Raw genomic sequence first — 20325 nt, 5'->3', positions numbered from 1 at the left:
TCTGCAGGCCATTAATAGGCAGGGCTGGAATTCAGTAATTGTAGTCCTCATGGCATCCTGATGTAACCTGAGCAATGCTCATAGGAAGCTTCAGCTAACAACACCAGTTATCCAGACAGTTAAGACAGCCCTTATTAACTGCATTCCAATAACGTATAGCAAAAAGCTGCATTTTAAGTGTGGGAATTTGGCAGCAAATAGAGGGAAATGCTCACAGTGCCGCTCAATAGCAAATGCACAACTTCATTGCAGATTTTAATCATACAAGGAAACAAACAATCCTGACATCAGAAAAAAGTTCTATTGTCCATAATATGGGGTACTATAAGTTTTATAGTTAAGATAATTAAATGCAGATGTGATAAACTAGAGCATTGCAACAAGTAAAGGGATTAATTCTTCTTTACGTGATGGTTTCAACAACTTTGCTTAAACCTAGTGTATTTCAAATGTTGACAACTGAAAAAAGTTGTTGTAATCATCCTCGACACTCACTCGGAAATATCCCCTTCCAATGGACAAAAAGCAATGCTGAGGAACAGAAAATACTGGAGAGCAGGGATGTTTCTCAACAGCACATCTTGTGATGTGTAAAGACAGTGACGTACATGGGGGGATTAATGATACGTATGAATGCCAGCTGTAACAAGCACCCTATTCCAGTAAGGGACTGGTCAAACACACAAAATGACTGAGGCAGATCTCTCCCTGTGTCAGAAAGACCCCAAATATGTACGTATGAATTTGTTCAACAGGAAAACTGGAGCTCACTCTCTAATCCTCAGTCCTTCATAAGCAACAATCAGCTTTTAAATGAGATTTAAATTTTCCTCCCAAATTGAAGGGTTCAACCACATATAACCATGAAACCTTTTCAAAACTTCAAAGCAAGTTCAAAGCTACACATTCAATAAGTGGTTACATATAGACATGAAGAATAAAATGAAGCATAATATTACATTTAGATTTAATAATGTCCTAAATAGATTGTCTGGATTCAGCTCTGTGCCTTAGTGGTGTTCTGAAAACACTTTCTGATACACAACCACTGCATAATAGAGATCCACCATGTCAAGCATGAGAAACCAATGATTTATTGAAACAAAGAAACCATTGTAATTAGGCACAGTCACTTCTACAGCTGTATCTGTGTAATCAGTACTTTATCACTTTAGTTTTGTTTTCTTTCATTTTTTAATGGCTCACTTGTTAAACTGTAATCTGCCACCAGCTTAGTAGCCCCTCATCTTAAGGGTAGCTTGCAGCTGGTAATTTTATCCAAATGGCTGGGTTAAAACAACACAGTCTAACTTATAAATAGGGGCCCTGTTCTTTGAACATTCTACCTTCACAAAGCTAAAAGACAAAAGACTTAATGGTGCAAGAAAAGTATGGAGAAAATGAATGTCTTGCAGCACGTACTTACATTTCACTGATGTTAACGTTTGACATTTAACTGATCCAAGACTACCATTGATTAAGAAAATGGTAGTGAAAAAAACAAATGATTCAAAGAGTTTCATAGGAGAACACATTTTTACTTTCACCAGCAGTTAACACCTCACAATGTAACTCTATTACTGAAGAGTAAATTATTTACACATACATATTTTAATATTGTATATTCATGACAATATAGCACAGGAGACTAGGAAGGAGTCCTCAAAACATCTAAGACCTGTGCTATTCTGAATGATATATAGACTTCTACCACACAAATTTCATCACATTCCATCCTAATGTTTTGACTGCCACCTCCATAGTTGGCAGGAGAGAATTTATGCCAAAGCTTGTAGTTATGGTCTTAGTTTACACCTGAAAATTCATACTGCACTGTGAAGTAAAAAGGCCAAAACTGAAACTGAAACGGACAGGAGTCACGGACAGGAGCAAAATTAAGATTCTCCTAAATGCACACAAACCTGCTTTCCTTTCCTATGAATCACACCTCCTGAGTGAGCAACAGAATTGAAAATGATCCTCTAACACTGTCGAGAACTTTGCATGGTGCAACAGAATTTCCTAGCTCTTAAGTATATTTCATGCAAATTCTTCTCCTCCCAAAAATATAACCCAATCCAAGGAGTACAAGCAAAAAAAGCTGTGTGGTTTCACGTTTGTTTTTAATTAAATTAAAGACGGAAACAAAAAAGCCTAAGGCCGATGGTAAAAAAAAAAACAAGGTTACACAGTTATGGAAATATGCATTATCAAACATGAGGTGATATTCCGTGACCATTGAAAAGAAAGATTAAAAACAGACCCTCACACTCTAACAGTTTATTATAAGACTAAAGACCCCAGGACTTTGGAAAGAAATATTTAAATAAGCACCTCAGCATATTGGGAATGAAAGACTACCATTGATTCACTATGGTTTTTAAGAGGTTTAAAGCTTTAAAGAGATACGAATGGGGTTCTTAGTCAGTGTGTAAGGGAAAAAATCCTCCTTTGTAGCAAAGGAAGGGCTGAAATCAGCAAAGAAAATTTTCTTAATTTAATGTAAGAGAAAAGAACATTAGCTCTGTTGAAAAACACAGCAATCAGCAAACATTAAAAACTCACCACCTAAAGTCAGCAGCAAGACTCCCACTGCAGTTGTTGAAGATGACAACCTTACAGTTTAAGTTCATGTTAATGATTTTGGTTTTGAAGAAAGCAAAAGAATATCCTACATTCTGCTAACCTTTCTCCTCAAAGATTCCCCTTCATAGCTGAGGATCTTCAGTGTATCATAAAGTCAACAGTTTACTGAGGAATACAGACAGTGTAATCTTTTATTTTTTCACTTCACATTTTTTCTCAGAAACCACATTCAGCAGTCTTGATTCTCAAACCTGCACTATATTTTTCAAGAGGAACACATATAAAGGAAAGATCACTGCTGATCTGTTCTTTTCTCTCCCAACATGGCATCATTAATGCCAAGAATTTCTAAGGAACTGGGAGCTATCGTTTTGATCTCTCAACAAGAGATGCGTGTTTCAGACTTTCTGCATTAGAACTGTAAAGTGACAAGGTCCTTTGGAAGCTTCCTTTGAAATTTAATAGTCTTTCTCCTACAAAAATCTGCATGTTGTACAAGTCACTTGTCTTTCTCAAAAATGAGCAGGAATTTCATTAGTTATTTCCAAATGTTTAATTTTTGTTTACTAAAAATACTACAAAGTCAGAGACCAAAGTAACCCGAGCTGTATTCTACAAAATACCATCAGGTCTGGTTTAGACATTATATGCTATCAAACCACTAAGGTATCAACTTAAAAGTATCATTACAAGAATCTGTTTAGTGAAAGATTTTACCAACCCAATGGTCTCGCCTAAAATGTTATTCAAATACAGAAATGTAACAACTGATAGAGAAAACAATAAGTGAAAAACTTTAAGTGGTTAATTCCACAAAGCGTAAATATGTTTAGAAAACAAGCAGACCAGGACAGTCTTCCAAGGAAATACTACAAGATACTTTGCAAACACTTAATATGTTGTCAAGAGAAACAAAAAACATTTGGATGACCACTTTTTTGTTAGACATTTTCATACACAGGTCACAATGTAAAGAGACTTTAGTGATCCGTTACAGGATAAACACAGACAGGGGGAATTTGGAGACATCTATTCACCTGGCCAGGATGTCACTGGAAGGTATAAGGGAATCAAAGCTCATGCAGACAAGCTCACGCAAACACAGGAAAAGCATGAAGAAGTCGGAAGAAAGAAATACTTCTTTCATTAAATGTGCTTTCATTTTCATTCACCGAATGGTCACTACCACATGCCATGGCAAACTGGTGCACAGAGAGACCAAAAGTGTTTTGAGAAAAGAGTTTTGAAGCTTTGGAATTGGTTAACTGTGTTGAACTTTGGGGCTGGTTAAAAAAAATCACTGAACCTTGGTTTCACCGTGAAATACGTTTTGGGTCCTTGTATGCGTGTTTCTGACAAACATTCCCATGCAAGGCCAAGTGAACTTGGTGAATCAGGCAACTTCATTCATCACTGTTAAGTATGGCTTCTATCGCAATGCACATAAAAGAGCCACAGCACCTCTCTCCCAGACTGTCAGCTGTGTTTACTGGAGGGAGTTGGTTACCATCACACACCTTTGTTATGCATAAGCTTTTGTAAGTAAATCGCTCACGCAAGGTGAAGGAGTAGGAGAATACAGTACAACCATACAGTCCTCCTAGTAATAAACATTTCACATTTTTGTCAACTACAATTAAACAATGCATCTATGAAAAATGTTCAGTCAAATATATACTACATGTAAAACAGCATAAACACACCATTACATACCAGTAAATCAGCACTCGTTGCAACAAACTCCTAAAAAGGCACCATTCCAGTGAAGTCTTTTTATCGCAAGTATACACAAATTAAGTATTTCATGCAGCAACTTCAATCAAGAAATCAAAATCAAATGCATACTTTTTTTAGGCGTCAACATGTGGCCCTGCCAAGTTTACGGACTACAGCTAATTGAGTTTAAGTATGCAATCATTACAATTGCTGAACATTTTTCTGGCAGTGCTGTGATTACTGAAGGGGCCCTGATGTGACTCTGCAAACACTGTTTTTACAAATCTGATGGAACCTCATCAGGACCTATCCTGCCTCACTACTTGTTTCTGAGTAAATACCAAATAACACTTTTTAGACTGCTTTCAAATCGGAAATGCATTTTCTTTTTAATCTGTAACATATTCCACATTTTCTTCAGACATTGCAGGGTCAGTAGACATTAATAAAGTAAAGGTACAAGACGTTTACTAGAAAGCACATTGTACAGCACCGAGTTTGCAGACTGGCAATGACAAAATTCAAGATGCTCTTGTCCGCTAGATGACAAATGGATTCTCCAGATCCTTGCAGTGGGCAAAGCAGAAGGATGAACACTAGGTGCCTAGAGAGTACAGAATGTGCATTCTGCCAGTACCAGGATCTGGTATCTCCCGTGGCAGGAAGTACTGGTTTCATGGTCAAACGCTGCCTGTTCCAGATCTTTGCAAGAATCCATTTCTGAAGTCAACAACAATGATCTCAGAGGTCAATACTACCTCTATGACAAAGCACAGGTCTTTAAGGCTCATACACATCTTATGGTTTTGCTTTTATAGATTTATGCATATCTTATCATTTATTTTGGCTTAAAATGAAAGGTTTTGCTAATACTTTACAATATAACTGCATGCTGCTTATGGTTATACATTTAGACATGCATTAAACTGGAGAGACAGAGGCAGATTATCCAGACAACAATTTTACCATAGGTGCTTCAAATCCTCCTGTATAAGCCTACCAAAGGTCATCTTGTTTAATTATTTCCCACAGCCCATCAAAGACGGGGGCATTTTGATCCTTTCATCTTGAAACATTTTTGTGGAGTCAATAAATCAGACAGTAAAGAAGAAAGTAGCAGACCTATGTACAGCAAGTCACATTATGAATACTCCTAAGCACTTTAGTGATAAAGTTATCTCTCTCCTGCTTTAGTACACATACTTAAAACCACTAATTACCTGAGAATTAGACAATTTGTCAAATTTGGGTTTTCATTTAAACAAAAACACAAACATAGTGCCACTTATTTTACATGACTTCTGCAATTCATAGTGATAATTCATAATTAAATCTGAGCGGGTAAATTTGGAAGATAACCTTCAGATTTCACTAATTAGTAAAATCGAATGTGTTGGCTATACCGATCTTTATCTTCTGTGATCATCGGTTACTAGAGAAGAGATTTTCAGCTTCTTTTATAGTGGCAGTTTTGTATTTGCTCCTCGTGCAGATCTGTAGCTTTGGTTAAATGGTGCCAGTGACCTTTGACAAATTAGAAAGGACTATATTCCAGCTATGTGGTATGCCTACCCCTCAATTTAATATTTTTCTAAAGATGGCAGTTTTCAATATCCTTCCCTCTTTTTCTCTACAACCGATGCCATAAATAAGCTTGAGTACTGCAGTCTGAAAATCTCTAAATAAAGATTTTACTTATGTAGTGGCATTTTTTTTGCTCCACCGAACTTAAGGCTCAACCTACCTTTCCATGTCAATTTTATAAGGTCATCACTGCAATCTTCTTATCACCTGATTACTTAGATTTTCTTCAGAACATTTGAAGAAAAGTAGAGCTAGACATATTCCCCAAATGTAGAATTGGATTGCACGTTATTCAGGTTGTTCTAATTTAAATGTATATGGCCCTAACTGTATTACTAATCCAGAAGCTGCTCATGATGCAGGTTGTTAAACAATTGCTGTCTGGGGCCTAATGCTTTCGCATTATTTGTTTGACAAAGGTACTATCCAATTACAGTTTTCTGGAAGGGATTAGACCAATGGATTTCAGTTTAAGCCACAAACCCACAATGGAGTACAATAAAAATTAAAATCTTAAAAAACCTACCATTGGAGAAATAACAAAAATATCTCGCTTTCGAAATTACCAAGCACCAAAGCATTTCTCTAAATCAATACAGCTATGTGTGCTTCAAAGAAAAGTTATATATTACAAGAATAAAAAGGAGGGTCCTTACAATAAAAGGTTTCTTATGTTGTTACATACAAAACAGAGCAATCCAAGAAAACTTTTGTTTTGTGTTACGGGTTTACGGCAGTTACAGCTTTTACAGCACAATTTGATCAAAAATATATTTGCACTGGGATTTGGGTGGTCTTTAGAAAATGTCAGTCTGTGAATTTAAATGTGGAAAGGTAGCAGACAATATGATTTCTTGTGTCAGGAAACCATAACAATCTGGGAATCAGCACAGTGTGTCATCATACAGGCCTAATATGAGCACACTTTGGAAACTATTTGAAACAGATGACACTAGCCGTCAGTCACTAAAAGTGGGAACATAGCCTCAGCTCACTCTGTGACAATGCAGACTGAGATATGCACTTACTATAACAGCTGGCACAATTAGGGAAAGTTTTCTAATGACTACTTGCCCATACACAAAATAAACCTTTTAAGAGAAGACTTGTTTCAAATGAGACTCTTTATGCTGTGCTGATAGACATGATAATTGACCTAATATGTTTATTGTGCTTTATCACTTCCTTGTACTTAACATATTTGATCTCACTATTAATGTATTAATAACCTGGCGATAGATTTTAACAACACAGTTTAACAACACAGGCATGTCTGGACTGAAAGTCTCTTTTCAAGAAAAGTATCTGGAATTTCTGATTAAGTACCATGTTACCTTCACACATTTCCTTCAGATAAAATAGTACAAAAATGGATGCAATCAATAGGTTACCAGCATGTTTCTTATACCTCCACAACCCCCAAAACAATTTTTTGACAGCTCAACAAATCTTCTCTGACAGAAATCAAACTGATAGGCAAATGGTTTTGACAGCACATTGCAGAGAAAGTGTTTTTATGAAGGCAACGTTCATTTTTGATCAGATGTTCTTTTCAAACAGGGGGCTTTAAAAATAACCACCAACTCCCATTTTTGCCAAGAAAGGAATGTATAAAAATATGATTAATCAGTTTCAGACATGAATCTCTTCTTTTCAGTCTAAACACTCTTGAATGCCATGTTTGCATACTTGCAGGGTTTTCTTGTCCAAGAACCTGCCCTCAGCCTGCAGTTCTCCTCTTGAGAAGGGTTGAATTTCGGAGAGAATGGTACGCTGTTTCTTTCATTCTGTGCATCAATATGTGCTTTGGAAAAACAGTCGCTTCTTTGTTTACAGAGATTTCTGGTACTTGAAGTTAGTGCCTTGGATGTTCTTTTTGGCACAGAAGAGTCTTGTTTAAATGTTTTTAGACACTCCAGGGTTTTCTAACAAGACTCCTATGTAACTCCCCCTTTCACCTGACCTTTAACTGCCATTTTAAAGACCTTAACAGTTTGCTACTACATAATATTTGAAGACTGACTTGAATTTTATCTCAGCAATGAAAACACAGATGGTACGTGAGGCCCATAGATCAATTCAGTGGTACAAAAGAGAATTGATACACTGGCATAATACTGGAGCACACATTTATTTCGCATTTTGTAGAAATTTAGGTTTCCCCCCGAAATTTCTCTCTACATACATTGGTAGTAAAAATTAAAGGGATATCTGGACATTCTTATTGAAATACAAATAAGAAATGGGAAAAGCAATAGTTTAAATAAAAAATATGATTTAAAAATAAATAAATATAAAAAAAGAATTATTTGCTGGCATTCTATTAATATCATTTAGTTCTTATTAAAACGGTTTCCACTGTCCAGGAACTAATACATACTCTGGGCATTCTCTTACACAGCTTTACAATGTATTACACTTTTTTGTGCAGTGAACTCAGAAAGCATGTGTATGCTGGCTATACTCACTTTAATCAGGTTATTGATCACCCTTGCAAGCAGTAGACGTCCTCAGCCGAGTCATCTGAGATCAGACAGAAGGTACCAATATACATGTGCAACCTCATACATGTGTGCATTATTCATTAAACCATCAGAGGCACTCACAGTTTTTTATGTTTGAAGTCAAACACAGATGAAATTTTGAAATTCATAATGTAATGACTATTTTCTGCACAAAGCCTTTGACAATTTTTTTTCAATATGGTTCCCTGATGTCCACTGCAGACGATGGGTTTGGTCAACTATTTCACTTAACTGGATCAGTGCAGTGGGATTTTTAATTGTTGTCATCCACAAAGAATCCATTACACCAGGCTAACCTTATATTCCAGGTTTAAAGGCACTTATAAATGAAAAGTCAATGAAATTTCAACTGACATAAAACATCGTCAGTGGAATTGTACAATTCCATGTCTGCACTTGTGTAATGTAACAATTTAAGTGAACATAGAGGTCATTACACCACACATTCTTTTATAAGAAAGTGTCCGTTTCAAGTATTTAAGTTAGAAACTTAAGTGAAATATTATAATTATGTCATCATCAGGCAAGGGAAGAGCAAAGTTCATTACTAAGCAGAATTAACACAGGTACTAGAAGGACGCCAGCTTGATCAATTTCACAAGTCCCATAGTGTCTTACCAACTGTACTAATGGAAACAAGAGATGTTCTTCATTAACTGCCAACACAACACTTCCCACAGTCAAGATGGTCACAGTACTCATGGACAAGAATGGCCAATGTAGTGCCCACACACTAAAAGGGTAACACAAATGAACCCAGTAGTTACAAACCACTAAATTATATGTAAGGATAGGGTATAAATTATTCAAACTAGAGAATAACCTAAATGAAAATAGCATCAACAAGGATTTAGAAAAGGTGGGTCTGAACTAACCTGTTAACAGCTCTTTGAAAACACAGGTGAGCACACAATATAGTGCATTTTGATTTTCATGAGGATTTTAAACAAATTCCTCGTAAAAGATTCATTCTCAAATTATAGGTGGTTGGTATTCAGTGGATTATGCGGGTGTGGTTTGAGAATGAATGTGTACAGGTAAGGTACGAATGCTCAAACTGGGCTGATGTTCCCCAGAAGGCACAAGTGGAAACTGTGGAAGGGCAAGTAAAACTCCAAACGTGGGTATTTCTGTTGCAGAAGTATGGAACAAGCTACCTAACCTTGTTGTTAAAACCAACATTTTTTCACGACTTCGCCGAATGAGATCCTTGATCAATTAACCGACTACTAAATGGGTAAGATGGGCTGTATGGCCTCCTCTTGTACTTAACGTTTATGTTCAACAAAGTGCAAGTGATTCTTCCTGACAGAAAGGCACTCTCTTGCATGATGGAAACCTCATTTATATGAATGATCTAGATTCTGGCTTTCCTGAGTTTCAGGAGGGCACTTGTATAAAAGAAGTAGGCCTAGGTCTTTAAATTTATGTAGACATATCTTATTCACCTTTTGAACAATGTGGAGATGGCAAACAGAATATTTTAAGAAATAGTTAAAAGTAAAGAGTTTAAGTCAAAGGATGATATGTTAGATTTGTACAATGCACTAGTAAGACCTATTTTAAATGAGGTCTTACGAAAACATTGTACAGATTGAACATATCATTCCTTGATTCTGGGCAAATATCTGGCAGATGACATTTAATGTAGATATGTGGAGGGTATTGCAAGCAGGTAGTAAAAAAAAAGGTACAGATACAAAATGTGAAACACTGAGCTACAAGAGGCTACTTCTGAACAAGACCTGGGTGTTCGTCGACACATCATTTACAGCTTCTTGAAAATCTGGGGAAGCAATTCAGAAATTCTATGGCATATGCAGTAGTTAAAAATGTAAGACAGATGCACTCGTGAGGTTTCATTAGGAATAGTGTACAAATTTGGTTTGTAATTTATAGGATAGATATTTCTGTTCTGGAATCAGTCTAGAGAAGAGCAACCAGGTATATTCCTGGGATTCCTGGGAAAGTCCTATATTGAATGTGTAAAAGAACTGAATTTCACTTTCTGAAGTGAAATTAGTTATGATAAATATGTCTTTGTTCTATGCTATATAATTAGTATTATGGTAAAATGTCTTTATATTTCAGCAGGACACATTACCAACCAGACACTGTACCTGCTACTTGATGATTTGTTTTTGTTCCCATTTCATCAAAGGTATGAATAACTCAGGTGGACACTGTATCTAAGTACACATCAATTGCGTATATTTCATTCTTCAAATCAGAAAACAAATCCTCATATTTTACTTTTTAAAAAACCAAATGCATCCTGATGCTGGACTGGCAAGGGTAGTTTTGGGGTTCTATCAAAAGCAGACCAGTCTGACATTGCAAACAGCAAGGAACAGAAAGTACTACTCTTAGTAGGTTTCCTTCCATTTTACTGTACATAAAATATACTGTTAAGCATAAACAGTTTATGTCTTGGCTTGGGAGAAGTATAAGTGTCGTATAAAGGTATTAGAACCTCACAATACACGTGAGCAAAACATGGACAGCCTTACTCTAAATGCCAATTCCACCCGCTGGACTAACGAGAGAGCATTTCAGTCTCATCTGCCCTCACCCCCTTTTTCTGGAACGTCTCCAGAGTTTCTTCTTTCCTCACCCCTTGTTTCTGGACTGTGGCCAGACTTTCCACATGCATCAAATTATTTGGTGATGCTGTACAGAAATCTGATTTCCAACAGAGACCCCACATATATTCGAACCCAGATCTTACTACAATGAAATGGTTGGAAGGCAAGTCAACCAACTGGCAGTCTCACTTATCCTCCAATTTTCCTTTCATGACCATTTTTGAAGATTTTTCACACACACACTTGGCAAAAACCATGGAGAATCAATCCTTAAAAACAGGGCAAATCTTCCGTTTGCCAATGCAGTACCTCATGAATCTGAAAGCCAAAGTCAATCTCTTATCTCTGACTTGTTTTGTGGCCTTTAAATAAAGATACATAAATGATGACCACAGGGAAATGATTTCCTGTATGGGTTATGAGCTGCACTATTGCAACGATGCATTAAATCCTGATTAGTTTATATTATATCGATATAATTAATCACTGGTATAAAACCCTTTTACTTTGGTATAAAAACAGAGGCATAACCACTGTCTTCTGTAAAGACATTTAACCAATATTATTTACCATTGCTAAATGGAGAGTTGGGATTGATTTTTGATACTATGAATGCACTAGGAGGACAACTTTTGAAGAGATGGAAAGTAGGTATTTCATCGCACTGAGCAGGATCGTTATACTAAAAACTTTAAAAAAATGAAAATCAGGACAGAGAACGTCAAGAGACAAGTGGCTGAAAGTCTTAAATCATAGGTCTGTAGTGTTTTAGGGCTTAGAAGACATTCCACTTACTCCATTCAGGTACTGTTTAGGTTTCAATACCATGTGGTGTTTATCACAGTAAGGAAGTGTTCCAATTTAGACAGGAGAGATGCAAAACTAAGTTGAATATGACTTCCCTGGACGTCAGAAGGAAGAGGTTTCTCACTTGTACTGTCCTGAGCAAATTCAAAACGAACAGATGAGAATAGCAGCCTCCTGGCAGCCAGAAGCACCAAGTATAAATTATTCCTCTGACCAAGACTTCTTTGACACATTCCTTTCTTATACTGCCCAGAACAGACATTTGGTATAACAATTGCAAAAAGTAAATAACATACCCCTATTCATAACTGCCTCTTTATAACCATGAAAGGATCTGATAACGAGAACAGCAAAGGTTGCTAAATTAGGAAACCTGCTCAGGTGATTTCAAGATCTTAAATTTTTTTCATGTTTGTCTTCTGTTACATATCATAATATTGTTTGCATTCATATGGCCAGATAATCTTAAATTAGCATTATATTGTTGGTAAATAAACATGCACTGTTTTTAATACATATAGGGGCATCTCCAAAAGAATAGTGTAAATCAGTCACAGTCAAATGGATCTGAAAAAAATCAAATTAGCAAAGAAAATAAAATTCCCAATTAATATTGATGAACTGATGCGAAATGAGAGTATTCTCTATTAGATTTTTTCCCTAAAAAGTCTCTCCTTTGTTTTGTCAGTCTTCCACAATACACTGTAGTTTCACGATCTGTCTAGCAAGTGAATAAATTACCATATCAATGCCTGTGTTGAATATCTCCAAACACCTTTTGCCCGGGGTGACTGCAATGTGTAAAAGAACTCACCCTCCTGTGGCTTACCAAAAGTGCAAGCATTCATGATGACTGAAACCTCCAGGTTATACAGCAAGCCGTATTTCATTTTACATTTCAAAACCACGCTGGAATTCCAATTCCCAAGAAACTTTAACGCGTTGCTGCGATTTTGAAAGTACTGTACTGCTTTTCATTCAAATGCTGTAAGCACATTACTAAAACACTTTAGGAAGACATTTTTAATTTCTTGGAGAAATAAAATGATTATTGCAAACCTTTATGTGGTTCAAGTGCAGTAAAAACGCAGTCACCTTAATAGTTGGCCTTGAAACTACCGCTGAATGCGCTGTGATTGTTTTTCCAGGAAAACATGTCAGTCAAAAGATATTTCCGAAGTGTGTTATATATAGCAAAGATTTTTTAACTGGGAAAGCGCTATGATACTAGTTATCCTTTGTCCCGTCCCCTCCCCCCCCCCCAAGCAGTGATGATACCAAATGGCTGAACCCAGGAGCCCCGAAATGAATAACAGGAAATTTAAGCATCTGTCACCTCCCGTAGAGAGGTAAACGGATTAGCGAATCTGACAAAGGCAAGAGATCACTTTTAAATATGCAACTGATTAACACATTCGTTACAATCGGCCCCTTCAACACTATTGGCTCATACTGAACTCGTCTTTTGTTTCCTCTGGTACAGTTAAAAGATAATGATGCATGTTCATCGCGATAATGACAAATTTTCATATATAGTCACACAGACGTTCCACAAATATAAAAAAAGGTTCTTAGGGACTCTGGTTTCTCTTCATATCGTATAAATCTTTGCTGAGGACTTGTTATCTACATATTCTATAGATATAGCGTTTCCCCTGTATCCTGAATCCACTCTTGCAGTACAATGCGACTTAGAACATGAAAAAGATCACGCACTGCCTCTCCGTAATATACGTGCGCTCTCAGCTTTTCAAAGCCTAGCTTCTTCTTTTAATATAATAGACAAGCTAAACGCCCTCTCGCTCCTCAGACTCTATGGACCCTTTTGAAAGTGATGCTTGCAGAGGGCTTTGCAAACGGCCCTGGGTCAGATGTTAACAACCTGAGTTTATCCAGCTCTAAAAGCAATTGTAGTGCTTGTTGAACCGAATCCTAATGTTTCCTGGACACAGAAGAAGTTGCTTTCAACAGCCAAATACGGAGGAAATAGTACTAAGTACAATACAGAAAATAATACATTCTTTACATTGAAAGCTTCTAGAATACTGTAATGTAAATGAACAAACTACGCTCAACCGACAGTTTAATATTTTCATCTGCATCTAAACATGAAATTTCCACTGCCCCCTTTTCGCAAACTTCCACACGCGACAGAGCATGCCACTCAATGAACCACTATCAAAAAGATTTAAAATTAAGACTGCCTTATGAAGACGGTGGGTGCCTGCTACATGTGTGTAGTACTGTTTGTTCTAGTGTTAAAAGGTACAAAAATTTGAAACTTACCTGTGCATCTCGATCTTGGGAGCGATAAAAGTAGCACAACCAAAAATTGGAAGAAACAGGTCAGAATGCACCGCTTTATCCTTGATTTACACATCACTCCACAAAGTTGCGTATGTCTCTGCAAGCTAAAGGCAACTACTGCAATTGCATCCAATCTGCAGAGCACAGGCAGCTGAAAGCGTCCCAATAACTTTTTCAAAGAAAACACTTTACTGACCGAATAGTGCACGTTACAAATAGAACAAAAAACTTTAGGTCTTATGTTTTCAGGTGTGTGATAAGGGAAAGTCCTGCCTGTAATATTTTTTCGAAATAACGAGGAAGAGCATCCCGTGAAATTAAAGGAAAGACCGTAGATATTCTCTATCCCTTCCCTGTGATTAGTGAATATCCCCCCAAAAAGTGAGCGAAGCAACACTCCATCCACCATGACGTCACATAGCACTCTCCCAGGGGAGGGCAGCGAACTTTGGGAATCTAATTTAGTAAACCGAATGCGCCCTCTAAGGGCGACAAAGGGCAGTGGCTGAAACTGTTGTTTTAAAATAGCATGTTGAAAGTTCGTCTCCCCCGCGACCGGGAATTGGATGAACGGCATAGAAAATGGAGCTTAAATTAAGCCAAAAAGATCTAACGATCGTTAGTCACCCTGTGGCAGTCCAAGTAATGCAAAATAATTTACGAAATTTGTTCAAATTCATTAGAGGATGAATTCATTTGAAAACTTTCTTTGGGTTAGAAAATTTGATTTTATTGGAACTCCATGGGATATCGATTAGGACAATATTAAAGTCATAAAGGTTATGAATGAGAGGTTATAAAGGAGACCCATCTAGCCTGTTTGGTAAGTATTTATTAGGATGAGATTTGAAGATCGCCATTTTTCGAAAGAAGCCAAGATTACAGTTTCAACAACATGGTTAGCTTACTCATTACACTTAAACCTTTTGCATATAGAAGCGCCTCCTGTTCTCAGATTTAAATGTACTGGCACATAGTTTAACTTGTATCCCAATAATAACAGGGATCCAGATTCCCAGTACAAGTCAATTAGTGTACACACGCAGTTTGTCCATCAATGTACTATAAGATTCTTAATCATAATGAATTGAAAAACACTGGAAACCACATATGTAGCTCTGTAATGCCACACTGTACTCTTTCTCTTTAAATTACTCAAAATCGTTATAAAATAGCATGCTTCAATGGGCTCTCAAATATATCAGATTGACAGAGAAGCGATTTCTTCAGGAGCTTAAACTTCATAGGTTCTGAGATTCGAAGACAAACTGTCAGTACAGACAGGTGCACACCTGACACGCACAGGAACTGGAGTCGCTCCAGCAAGTCTAGCTTCCATCAGAAAGCCTACGCAGGCATGCCCTCCTTCTATAGACACTCTGGGGAAGTAGTAAATGATGGCTCAAGGTGAAGTCAAGGCCTCCATCATGAATGGGTGTCTTTATTTCTTCGAGGAAGACTCTCTTGAACATAAACGTTACAAACGAGAAGAGGCCTTTCAGCCCAGCATGCTCTTTGGTTTCTGGTAGCTGATTGATCCAAGGATCTTACCAACCTTTTCTTGAAAGAAGGTATCAGCTTCAACAACATGGCTGGCTATCTTAATCCAGAATCACACAATCTCCTTGGAGTTGCTAATACTGCTGAAAGGGGACTTGTGATGGCCACCACGGACCTACTACACCACACACAACTTGTAGATCCAGCAAGAGCTCCACTGTTCTATCGACAACCTCCTCAAAACTAAAGCCAGTGCAGTGTTTTTCCAGCCCCAGAGTGGACAACTCTTGGATCTCAGTACATGGTCAACAGTGCTGCCACTCTCAGCACTCACCTACATGTAAACACAATTTGCCAGCCACTCTCGCCAGGTCCCAGTGACCTTCGAAGGTGGTACAGAACAGCATCTCCCACCTGCAGAGAGATCCAGAGTGTTGCCAGTCTTTAAACCACCGTGAAGATAAATCACATTTTCAGTACCTCAAAGGTTTGCTGGAAAATTTCAATCCACTTAAGTGGAGCTCTTTTGCCTGTGACTCTCTGTAGCAGACTGGCTAACACGGACATCTCTTACAAACCATGTACAGTACACTGCACAAAGACTCCACTATTCTTAGTATAATATTCATAGTTGTTGAAATTGGCTAGGCTGCATAAATCTTTTTCTGGATCGGTATCCACCCACATTGGACTAACAACATGCCTAGAAATTGTGTTTCCAGGTGTTAAAACCTGGCAACCATGATACAACTAAACGTGTCCCACATATTCCCCAGAGTTTTCTGAAAAGTACCTGCCTACAGGACACTAGCAGATCATGAAAATGAACTCTTTCCATTTGAAGCTCAAATCCACTGATCCACTGTAACATTGCAGTACTGTGAAAAGAAGCTGCGAGAACAGCTGCTGGATGGATCCCTGGGACAGGTGAGCTTTTTAGGAGAGTCTCAGATGGACACCAAGTTTTTTGAAAAGATCCACGCTTGATGCTTTCAAGATGGAGAAGGAACTCTTAATACTGATCTCCGAAGGGCCCACAAGACCACTGAGATGCTGAGTCCTCAAGCAGGGACCAGACACCTCTCTATATTCTTGTGTGTTGGGGGGTAAACCATCCTTCTATCTCATAATTGCTTCATCTAATTTAGGATCCCAAGTGAGCTGGAACCTATCCTGGAAAGCATAGGGTGCAAGCCAGGATACACCCAGGATGGGATGCCAGTCCATCCTAGGGAACACACAGACACAAATATGCACACACTCACACCAGGGCCAATTTTCTTAGAAGCCGAATAACCTACCAGTGTGTCTTTGGACTGTGGGAGAAAACTAGAGCACCCAGCAAAAACCCATGCGAACTTGGGGAGAACATGCAAACTCAATGCAGATAGCACCCGAGGTCTGGAATTAAACCCGGGGCCCCAGTGCTGCAAGGCAGCAATGCTAACCACAATAATAAGGGCACAAAAATAATTGTACAATAACTCAATTTAGCTATGCAGTTTCCAGAGGCCTAGGTCAGATTGAAGGATTGTTGGCACAGTCCTCTGTAACTATTCACCCATATGAAGTCTCTTGGTAAAGCAGACATGGGAACCTGGATTGGCTTGAGAAGTCAGTTGTGAACCACAGATAGACAAAATTGGTGCTGACCATTCCTAGACACATACTGTATGCTGAACCTCTTTCCTTGGAGGGGAAAGTACAGTTAGGCAGAGACCTTTGAGGAAGAAACCCAAACGAGGCAATGAAACAGTAAGCTAAGAGTAAGCCAATCCAATCATCTACTTTTTGAGGATTGAAACATAACTAACACTTCTGAGCCCAGAAGAGAGAAAAGTAACATTCAGGGGCAAACAGCTGTAGTTTTTATATTTGCTTATAATATTGATTTGCTTTTGCATTTTCTTGTTGAATCTGCCAAGTAGACCTCGTATATATGGGATACACTATTAGCTTTAAACAACCACTTCTCACAATTTTGCAGAGAACAGACTGCTCTTTTTTTACTTCTTTAAACTGATGTGCCCACGGTTAGTTGCAGTAAGACTGGTCCACGTTTGAGGGGGATGTGAGGGACTGGAAAAGGCCTGGGCTCAGTGACTCACAATCTTACAAAAACTATTTACAATAGTTTGTGTGTTTGTTAAATGTTGCAAATATATATTCATTTTTCTATTGCATTTGTGCCATCTCACCATGCCAAGTAACCAGAGAAACTATGCAAACCACTTGGGTTGTTTCTCATTCCTGACTACAGGGGGCTCGTTAACTGGATTTTGGTGTCAGGATGATTTTTTTACTTTTACCTCAGAGACCAACCCCACACCCCTGCCAGCCTAATTTTACAATTAGGAAAGGTGACTTTCTTATATAAGAGTATCTATTTTGTAACAATATTGTAGTTCACAGAAAAGAGGACTAAAATTTCTGAAGATACAAAAATATTCTGACTATGTTCGATATTTCTGGCACCTGATGGATCTTAAAGTGTGAAATTGCTTTCCAGAGTTCCAGAGTTGTAGTCAGAGTCTGATTGAGAAGCTTATCATTGCACCCACTCTTATATTCCCTGACTGCACAAAGCTGTACATTCTGCACGTAGATACCTGCATGGCGTGACTTGGAATAATTCTATATCAAATACCCCGAGGGCTGAGCACATGTGGCTTATGGCAGCAGAAACGTATTCACCTCAGAAAGGAACTATCTGATCCATAAACCGGGAATTTTTGGTGCTAAAATGGGTAGCAGTGTGTCGATTTCACACCTGCAATAATATTGAGAATTGCGTGAGAAGAGTGAGAATTGCACTATGAGGGGGTATTAACTCAGTGGTGTATATTCTGAAATCAGCTTGATACAAATGCACATTAATGATAAACGGCCTGTATGCAAGCTGTATACAACTTCAAGAGATGGTACTGTTCAGGATACCATAACATAGATATGGGCTTCATCCCAACAGATCTGCTGATTGCAAGTAGGTGAAAACCTCAGCACCAGGGACACCTGCATTTTGTAAGCTTGCTGAAATGCAAGCAAGGGACATAATACTATGGCTACTGAAACACTTAGTTTTGAGTTTTTTCCAGAGTCAGGTGGAAAGAAAACAAGAGGAAACTGGGGTTGAAAGGGCCAGGTTTCAGAAATTCCTCCTACTGTATCTCAAGCTGACAACACAGCTCCAGATGCCTCTACTGTAAATGTTTTTTGTGTGTGTGTGCACCATGGAAGGCAACAATATGATACGTGTGTCTGCAATTCCTCTCCAACTGTATTGTACAATCTACTGTAGTAATCTCTAATCTTGGGCCTTCCAAATGATTCCCAGAGGTTTAATCAGTCTTCCACCAGGAGTTAAAGATTAACTCACTAATTTCAACCACTTTCACTAAATTAACAATTTAGTCTGATAAAGGGTTACAGTAAGATAGAGACTAACCTAGCAGAAATTGGGCACAAGGCAGGACTCACCCTGGATATGATGCTGTCCCACTTTAATGATACCATTTAACCTAGACAGCTTGTTTTTGGATTATGGCAAGAAACCAAAGCATAAAGAAAATGGCCAATTGAAGTCCGAATCCAAGAACTGTGTAGCAGCAGCACCAATAACTGTGCCACTGATCTGCCCATATTCATGACTAAATAATATTTCTTTAGGTCACTGAGAGATGGTTTGTAATCCAGAACACATTGTAGGCCCATGTACATGCAAGGCCTACATATACATACCTACAGATGACATCTGTAACATCTTTACAATCTGATAACTATGTTGCCTCTTAATCATCCCTGCTGGACAGTCATACTGTAGGTCTTTGCGGAAATGTAATAAAATTCCTCTGTTAGATTTGCTCCTGTTTGATGAAAACTAGTCTGAGAACTTTTAATTCATGATTGATTTGCTGTTTTAAAAAAGAATCGCCTCTTGTTTTAGGACCTTGTGCAATTTCTATAATGTCATGCTTTCGAGTTTTCAGGTTATTTAAGAAGGATTAGTATATAATTGCTTTAAGATACCATACCTTATTATAGCACATCACATCACTTTCAATCACTACTCATCCCATTGAGGGTCATTGTGGACCAGGGCCTATTTTTGGAAGTATACGGCACAAGGTGGAATACAGCCTGGACAAAACACCATTCCAACTCTTTGGACTGTGGGATAGAATTGGATAACCCAGAGGGAACCCATGTGAGTAAAGCAAACTCCACACAGATAGCACCCAAGGAACTGAACGCAGGGCTTCAACACTGCAAGACGGCAATGCTAACCACTGTGCCTCAATGCCACCCATCTTATATTTATCATAAACATATAATATGTACATTTGAATTCAGCATTAAGAAAAGCACTTTGTCACAGATGTGAAAACGATTTCATGTTAAAAATGCCTTACTTTGGAAAGGGAGAAAGTTTAATGTGTATTTCTGAGTTAAAAATCTGGATATGTATAAAGAAAACAGACAAAGCATTTAGCAGATTCTCCTTTTCTGGTGTCCATGGATATGTGCTGTTGTAGGTACCATCCCCACAGCGTTAACAAGGACCAGGTGTAAAAGCCAAAAACTATGTCTTGCAATAAACAAGCAATATACCCATTTTTAATGATATTCTATTCTAGATTTAGCTTTAATGATTTTTTTAGTGAATGCAAAGAATTTAAATGTAAAGTCTGAATGGAAATCATCGCAAGAACAAGTTA

At 38.0% G+C, this 20325-nt stretch overlaps 1 protein-coding gene across 2 annotated transcripts in view; it reads right to left on the bottom strand.

The window, feature by feature from the left end:
* Nucleotides 1-14523, bottom strand: part of ror2 (receptor tyrosine kinase-like orphan receptor 2) — a 99184-nt gene extending 84661 nt beyond the window's left edge. Inside the window, exon 1 of one of the 2 annotated variants that reach the window (XM_088909958.1) lies at nucleotides 14090-14523. In XM_088909958.1, the coding sequence (XP_088766084.1) occupies nucleotides 14090-14519 (430 nt within the window). In that variant the 5' untranslated portion in view covers nucleotides 14520-14523. The remainder of the gene's footprint in view (nucleotides 1-14089) is intronic. The other variant, XM_088909957.1, reaches the window with a different exon arrangement.
* Nucleotides 14524-20325: the final 5802 nt, after the last annotated feature.

Source organism: Atractosteus spatula, chromosome 3, assembly GCF_055471065.1.
Source record: "Atractosteus spatula isolate fAtrSpa1 chromosome 3, fAtrSpa1.hap1, whole genome shotgun sequence".
NCBI lineage: Eukaryota > Metazoa > Chordata > Actinopteri > Semionotiformes > Lepisosteidae > Atractosteus > Atractosteus spatula.
The sequence above is the reverse complement of the archived record's forward strand: the minus strand, read 5'-3'. Positions and strand labels throughout refer to the sequence as shown.